The sequence below is a fragment of the Monodelphis domestica genome (assembly GCF_027887165.1).
Source record: "Monodelphis domestica isolate mMonDom1 chromosome Y unlocalized genomic scaffold, mMonDom1.pri SUPER_Y_unloc_1, whole genome shotgun sequence".
NCBI classification, from domain to species: domain Eukaryota; kingdom Metazoa; phylum Chordata; class Mammalia; order Didelphimorphia; family Didelphidae; genus Monodelphis; species Monodelphis domestica.
Window position 1 is genome coordinate 181539 of NW_026605000.1, and position 8574 is coordinate 190112.

Below are 8574 nucleotides of genomic sequence, written 5' to 3' on the forward strand. Positions count from 1 at the left end.
ATAAAGATATAGATATATAGTTTTTCCTTTAAAGAAAAAGATAACTTTTCCTTTAAATACTCAATTGCTACAATGTTATCATTTGCTACATCCATTTTAAGTATTGATAGTATTACATAATAATGTATCTACAAGGTAGCCAGGTAGCAGAAAACTAGGCAGCTACTTGTGGTTGATGGAAGTGATAACCGATTCTTAGTGGCAGTGTGGTAGTAGGAAGGAGATTTAGCAACTTTTTTGTGTGGCACATGAAAGTGTAATACATCTTCAGTGCTTTCTCCTACAATTTTAACTTTCACAGCATCATTGTGAAATTATGTAGAGTAATATAAACTATCAGTTATCTACATTTGACTAATGAAAGAAAATTACACGCAGAAAAAAATGTTTAAATATCTTAGCTAAGGTTAGATCAAATTGAAGTTTTCCCAGGTTTTTCTATCATGTTGTACTGTCGTACTATTTTCCTAACTATTGCATTATTAAATAATTTTGACATATATTTATTAGGTTTAGTCTTACTCAGGGTTACCTATTCTCATTGATTTTATTTAACAGAAACTTAATTGCAATTTTCCTCATCTTTTTTGTTAATAGTTCCTTGTATAATTCCTCTTAAAATGTATTGATGTATTTTGTTTTTAAGACATTTTATTTTTCATTTTAATCTTACCTAAAAAGCCATGCATTATGCCAAATAATGAAAAGAGAGAGTAAAAAACAGGTTAGAAAAACTAAGATAATATGTGGCATTGTAGTTCCTTACTTTCTGTAATGAAAGGAAAAAATATCATTTTCATATTTCTTCTTTCGGTTTAGTTTGGTCTTTATTTTTTGTATTTGAGTTTCATTTGTATTGTTTTTGTTTTTTCCATTCACACTGTATATATTGTTATACTTCTCTAAATTCCTACTTATCACTTACTATTATTTTGATGCAGTCATAAGCTATTACATATTCCCAATGATGAGCATTTCTTATTGCCAGTTCTTTGTGATTACACAAAAATTCTAGTATAAAAGATGTGTGAGCCTTTTTTTTTTGGTTATCAGTCTTGGGTTCTTAACAGTGGAACCTCTGGGTTAAAAATGTATAGGGGACAGCTGGGTAGCTCAGTGGATTGAGAGCCAGGATTAGAGATGGGAGGTCCTAGGTTCCTATCTGGCCTCAGACACTTCCTAGCTGGGTGACCCTGGGCAAGTCACTTGACGCCCCATTGCCTAGCTCTTACCACTCTTCTGCCTTGGAGCCAATTCACAGTATTGATTCCAAGATGGAAGTTAAGGGTTTGAAAAAAAATTGTATGGACATTAGGCATTTCAAAGCTAAACTATTCTTTTTGCAATCACTCCAACACTAACTTTCCTCTTTTTTAAACCTATTGATTTTCTATTAATTATTTCTAACTCCTCTTCTTTCTGTTTTTATTTCTTCCTGTATAGTCCCCAGGGAAAAGCCTTTCGATCCAAGGTGGAATTGATTGCTTATTTTGAAAAGGTAGGCGACACATCTTTGGACCCAAATGATTTTGATTTTACAGTAACTGGCAGAGGAAGCCCTTCTAGGAGAGAACAGAAAACAACTAAGAAGCCCCAAACTGCCAAGACTTTAGGGACAGAGAGAAGGCGAGGAAGGCCCAAAGGAAGCAGTGCAGGGAAACCCAAGGCAGATGATTCAGAGAGTGTTCATATCAAAAGAGCAATTGGAAAAAGCTCTGGGAAGCTTGTTGTCAAGATGCCTTTTCAGCCTTCATCTGGAGGGAAGATAGAAGCTTGTGGGGCCACTACATCTACCCAAGTCATGGTTATCAAACATCCTGGCAGGAAGCGGAAAATTGAGACAAATCCCCAAGGCATTCCCAAGAAGAGAGGTCGAAAACCAGGAAGTGGGGTGGCAACCACTTCTGCTGATGCCAAGAAGAAAATAATCAAAGATTCGTCCATCGGCTCAGTGCATGAAACTGTGTTGCCCATCAAAAAACGGAAGACTCGGGAAACAGTTAGCATTGAAGTAAAGGAAATGATGAGTCCCTTGCTGTTGTCAACCATTGGAGAAAAGAGTGGTAAGGGACTAAAGACTGGAAAAAGTCCTGCTTGTAAAAGTATACCCAAAGAGCAGAACATCTCCTCTCTGAAAAAAGAGCCCCATTCTCATTCCTTAGGATCACCCCAGGCCATCTCAGCTTCACTCCTACCCCCATTATCTCCTAAGGGTTCAGAGGCCAACAGAAGCTCTTCTGAGTCCAAAGACTTAAGCAACAAAGATGAGAAAATGCAAAGAGAAGAACAATTTGAAAGTGACAGCTATATAAAAGAGACCATTAAAACTCAGCCTGCCATTGTACCAGCAGAGAAATTTAAACACAGAGAAGAAGATGGACAAGACATTATTCCATCTTCTGTGCCAAGGTCAAATAGAGAGGATCCTGTGGGCAGTCAAATGTCTGTAACAGAGAGAGTTAGTTGACTCTTAAGTGATAAAGATTTGAAAAAAAGAATAAAGGCAGCTGTTGTTTCATCTTATGGGTTAGGACTCTGACAAAGCTTCCCAAATTAACTGAAATAAAAGTTTGTGGTTTTATTTTCTCATCACATTTAGAATTTTATGATTTCTGGGCAAAAGTAGTATTGGAATCTTTTTCTTTTTAGACAAGCATAGCCTAATTTGAAGACTTAACTAGGCTTGTAGCAGATTTACAATTCTGTCTTTATTAATAGTACTCTGTACCACTGACCGGTAAAATTCATTAACCATTTTGACACATGCCAAATCTTGTTCCAGTATTCATAAGACTAGGGTAGTATACGATTTGTCCTTTGAAACATCATAAATCATATTAGTGAATTAGTGGCCCAAACCATATCAATACTATACTTGGTATAGAATTTTTAAAATTAGCATATGAAAATTAAGATTTTAAGAAAATAAACAATGACATCAAATAATTAAAAGAGAACTGCATTCATTCCCTTCTTTCTCAGAGTTTTGTAGTGATCGATGAATCATTTTCTTATCTTTATTTGATGCCAGAAGAGGTCATTTGGTAAGCTTCGTGAGAATTGGGGAAGAAGGGAATGAAGTCTAAACCCCTAAAATAAGTTTATAGAATAGTGGTGAATTTTTGTACTGAGAGTAAAATTCTTTCAGTTCTTTCCCAAATCTGCTTATCCTATTTATTTTTCATACTTCTCTTCAAATCAATAAATTATCTGACAGAAAACCTACTAACACTATCTGCATATGTTTGCTGATTATTTTAAAGTAGAATAAATATATAGAATTTCCATGATCCTTAAATTCTTAATGTCAGACTGCAGTTTTATAGCACCTTCTAAATGATTTAGTTTTTCTTTATTTTCATCCTTTCTGTTTTGCTTCAATGAGAGCCATTTTGGTTATTTGCACTCTAAACTGACAATACCCTAACTGCTTCTTTAGGAGTTTGAAACTTATCTGAATTATTTGGATATATAGAATCTATTTCCTTATCGTATCTTTCCTAGTTCTTACATTTCTAGGAAATTGCTTGTATAATGAGAAAATTAGGTTATAACCTTCATTTAAAAAATCTTCATTTAAACATGATTTCAATAAGAAATAATAGATTGGACTTAAATTTAGAAATAATAAATGAGATTATACATTTGATCAGATCTTTGGAAAGTCACTCTAGATGCCTATATTCATGTTAACAGATGCCTTTTATGTGTTTTATTTAACTGAGAAACACAATTAGAGCAGAAAAGCCAGCTCCTCATTATATTAAAATTTGTCAGACATACTTATGGGCACTAGAGACATGAATACTAAGCAAACTCTTCAACAAAGAATGTGGATTTTAGCTATCTATACTTCAATTCTTTAGTATCAATAAAAGATTTGATCAACGAGGGACTGAAATATAAAGCAGTTGCATGTTTTTTCCTCATCTGATTTTTTCTTCATTTTTGATTCTCCTGTATGGGAAAGTAGGATGTCCTTAGAAGAATAACCTTTGTAACCTCTGTCTTCATTCTGTATGGGGAAAAAAACCAAACTAAAAATGTTTTAAAACTTTTCACTATTAAATACTTTGATTTCTGATGAGCTGTTACTCATCCATCAAAAGGACACCTATTTGTTCACTTTTTTTTCTGTTGAAGTTGTCTGATATTGAGAAGAGTTTTTATGATTTTACTGATACAAATTTTGTTTATTTTACTTCAGATATTGAGTTCAAATTTTGAATCTGATGTAAAGACCATTTTTGGTAGTTAGGATCTGTATCACAATTAAGAATAGGGGTGGTTTCTATGGAATCTCACATATTATCGCACACATAATATTCAAATATTTAAAATATATTCTTATTAAAGTATCAAAATTTCATTTTTAAAAATAGCTTTTTTATTCCTAAATGCATTCCTAAAAGATTGCCCATTTTCCTCTAAATTTCAGTCTGTTTTCAAAGGCATATTGGTTTCTTATTCTCTTTTCCTTTTTCTAATATTCCCTCTCTTCCTCTAGTAAAGAAATCATAAATCAAAGACCTTTCCCAAAATTGCATCTTTAAGCATCAGATCAAGCAATATGTTTTCCAATACTGCTTAATCTAGATTCTCTCGGGGTACTTCCTATCTCTGGGGGATATTTGGTTATCCAAGCACTTGATAGCTAACATAGCTCCTTAATTCTCATTTTCCCACTTTTGCTCTAACTCTTTAATCTGAAAGTATTGTCTAATTAAATAAAGAAAAAATACATCTAAAATTGTTAATAAATAAACTTCCCGATTCACCTTTCTGTTGGTTAATTGGTTCTTTGAAAGCCTATAACTTCTTAATACAAATTGTGTCAGGAATTCACTGACCTTCCTGCTATCTTTCTACATCACAATATTAGAGAAGTAATCAATTAGAAGAGTATAAGGTAAAAAATAATGTTCTTATATGTCGTTTTGAATAATTTTTTACTGCTTATATTTGGAGATGATATGCCAATAATCTAATTCCCTCTTTAAAACTATGTGAGAGAGATAAATACTCAATTCCAAGTATTTGCAGTTCCCAGATGATGGTAATTTGGTGGTAGTGGCTAGAAATTCTTCAATTGGCCAGTTTCTTTATCTTTGTTTTATAAATAAAGTGACTTCCTCAGAAAGACTGATCAACTTTATTAATTTCAAGTAATGCAACTCAGCCTTCTGATTTCCAGATATATTTTGTCTCCTCAAAATTATGGAATGGAAAAATTATATGTATATCAGTTGGAGTGTGAAAGAGGAAATTTTCTTTAAAGCCTAAATAAGATCATAAATAAAATTAGTCTTAATAAGAAATAATTCTTCAAAATAACTAGATTCAGTGTACCACCTTAAATACATTTTGATCCAACAAAATTTTAATGATATGATTAATAATATCTTACAACTTGCCTAGTTCATCTGCTTGCTTGTTTTCTAACATAAATGAATTATTTAAAATCTTGCTTTCTAACTGACATCTTATTCATAATGTTCAGCATAATTAAGATTATGCCTTTTATTGTTTAATCATTGTTTCTAAGACTATGAGGAATATTAAATTAAGGATAGGCATAAAAAACCCTCAATATTTTAATAGTTTGTGGTTTGGACAGCATTTGATATTAAAAGTATTATGTCAGATATTGGAAGAGATATAGAAAATTATGTAGTTTTGTGATTATTAAAATAGTTGGTTTCATAAACTGCGGCAGATAAAAGAGTGGTTGGCTTAAATTGTGACTGTAGAAAATATGGTTTCAAGACAGTGTCTTGTTTTAAATCAAATATAAGGTGGTCACCAGGGAAAAATTCCCAAATATTAAACATACCTCAGTCAGCTGGGTTTTATAGAGATTTTAATTAATACAAATAAGGAATTAAAGAAAGAAAGAGAGAGAAAGGGAATAATGAGAAAAAAGGCTAGGCCAGCCTTAAGAGAGAGAGATCAGTCAGTCTTCAATCCATTCACTACAAGATTTGTCCCAAGCAAAATTCTAGTGTTTAGAGAGACACCAGTTTAGTTTTGCCAGCTCCAGAGAGATATTCTTCTCACAGTCCCCGAGACAGTCCTGAGAGAGAGTTCTGAGAGGAGAGAGTTCCAGCGAGAGCCCCTTGCTCTCAGCTTCTGATCTCCTTTTAAAGGGAATTTTCTCCTATGTCTCCTCCCCTAAGTTCTCACATCTACCAATCACAGTAGATGCTTTCCAAAGGACAGACCATTCTTAGTTCATACCTAAGTAGGCTTAAACTTTTTATTAAGTTCACACCAGAAAACCTCTGAGTAAGTTCTCACTTCTTTGCTCCTTGTAAATTCACAAGTTGCCTGACCTCTGTAGGTTCTTAGCATCCTTTTGTGTTAGATCTAAAAATAGGCACAGCTTAAGAACTTTTGTCTTACTATAAGTATGGGTTTAAGTATTTTTCATTGTTCAGAAAAGAGTTTACAACTTTTATCTTCCCCTTAAGTAGGGGTGGAGTAGAGGTCTCACATTCCTGATCTAAGTTCCTTCATTGTTTAAAATGGGGAATGGTGTTAACCAAATCCTATGAAGTAGGGTCTGAGAATTTTTAAGATTCACAGTTTCTGCATTGGATTTATATGTTAGGTCTACAAAAATGATGTAAATCAAGATATAATTCATATGAGAGATTGAAGCTTCTATAAATGTATTTTCTTGATTTCCACCTTAGGATATTTGTCCCTTTTGTTAATAGGTCAAGCAATGGTTTCCCTTGAAAAGTTTTACCTAGATTTTCAGTGTATGATTTTATGTATGAAAGCTTCAAGTAGAGGAAAGGACTTGGCTCAAAGTCATGCAATAAATTTCTTTGGCTAGATTTGAACTCAGAAAAACAATTCTTTCTGACTCCATAGCATAACTTCATAACCTAGCTGCTTTAGGTTCAGAGCAAAGGAATTTTTTCCTATTCCGACCATTTTTGACATCTCTATAAAGTAAATGCTCTGTTTTATTCCAGGAATTCTTACTGTGCTTAGCATCTCAAGTGATATCTAAAGCAATAGTAAGGAAAAGCAGATCTGTAATAAAGGAAAATCAGATAGATACCCCCTAATAATTCTGTGCCATGAAGTAACAGAATCAAAATAAAGAACCTAAAAGTTGTTTTTGCCCAAAATATATATCTTGTCAACAAAATTTTTGTGATATTTTTATTATTCTTAGTAAATGAAGTTTGGAAAAGACTTGAAATTACTCCTCATAGTTGTGAAACAATTTGAATTCTTACTATCTTTTGAGACAATCTGTTACTTTGACAGTGCTAAATAGGTTTTTAAAAAAACTGAGCAGAAACTTGCCTTATTTACCATCTATTATTCCTAATTCTGCCTTTGAGTACAGGTAGAATAATAATAGCGAATGAGTTGAAAATACTGACATGTTATATCTGGATTTCAATAAAATACTTAATTTGATGCTATCTTTTCATGCAAAATGGAAGAATGTATAGTAGAAAATGTAAATGCATCAACTATTAAATTGCAAACATGAATGAATCTGTCTCTGGAGTTGTGTGACAAAGGTGAATTGTCTTTTTGTCATGATCTAAAATCAAATATAAATGACATGCTTATCAAATTTTTGCTTTGGAAAATAGCTAAACATAAACATTATAGAATAAGAATAGCTTAACATATTAGGAATATGACACCCCCCCAAAATTTTAAAAAATAATATAACTATGCATTTAGTTTAATAAAATTAATTACAGATTTACAAAATGTGACTAGATAGCAGTTGATATGAAAAATTTGAATCTTGTCCTCATCTTACTACATTTTAAGTGGGATACAGATGACACAGATGGGTTAAAAAAATCAGAGCAAATGGGGGACTTTATTTTCAGTTTTCATAAAAAGTGCTTGCTGAATTTAATATTCAAGAAAAGTACATTGCGAATTCAGATGCAAGTGGATTTCAATTATTCTATGTGAAAATTCTCTTTTTTTATTTTATTTTTAAACATTATTTTATTTGGTTGTTTTCATACATTATTTACTGGAAACAAAGATCATTTTCTTTTCCTTCCCCCCCCTTTCCCTCTCCCATAGCCGATGCATGATTCCACTGGTTATCATCTATGTGAAAATTCTGAGTAAATGTTTAGGTATGAAGTATATATAAGATAAAGTATGAATTTGAGAACAAATACTTCTCTCTGTAAAACTTCCCCTTTCTTTTCATTGAAACCAAGATACTCAATGTAAATATTAATTAAATTTTTTGGTTGTCTGACACTTCTAGTGTTTCTTTGTCCCATGAAAAAGTTGTACGTACTGGTGAAATAAATTATCCGGCTTTAAATTTTGATTATTTTTTTTCTGCCTTTAAAATACATGATTTTGATATTTACATATATTGATTTATAAACTTATTTTGCTTGTAATGCTATAAAAAGAGGCTTATTATAATTATAGTTGTTTATTTAAAACATGTTCCTGATATCAAAAGCATAGAACAAGGAAAAATAAAAACAAAGCATAAAAATAAAAATCTGCCTGCTGCTTGTCTTCTTTATAGGAAAATACATGATCTTTGCCATTGTTTCT

The 8574-nt window shown here is 32.2% G+C and overlaps 1 protein-coding gene across 6 annotated transcripts in view; it reads left to right on the forward strand.

Annotated features, from left to right (window-relative positions):
• Positions 1-8329, forward strand: part of LOC130456234 (methyl-CpG-binding protein 2-like) — a 56065-nt gene extending 47736 nt beyond the window's left edge. For all 6 annotated transcript variants that reach the window (XM_056809909.1, XM_056809914.1, XM_056809912.1 and 3 more), the window contains one exon: positions 1444-8329. In XM_056809909.1, the coding sequence (XP_056665887.1) occupies positions 1444-2467 (1024 nt within the window). In that variant the 3' untranslated portion in view covers positions 2468-8329. The remainder of the gene's footprint in view (positions 1-1443) is intronic.
• Positions 8330-8574: the final 245 nt, after the last annotated feature.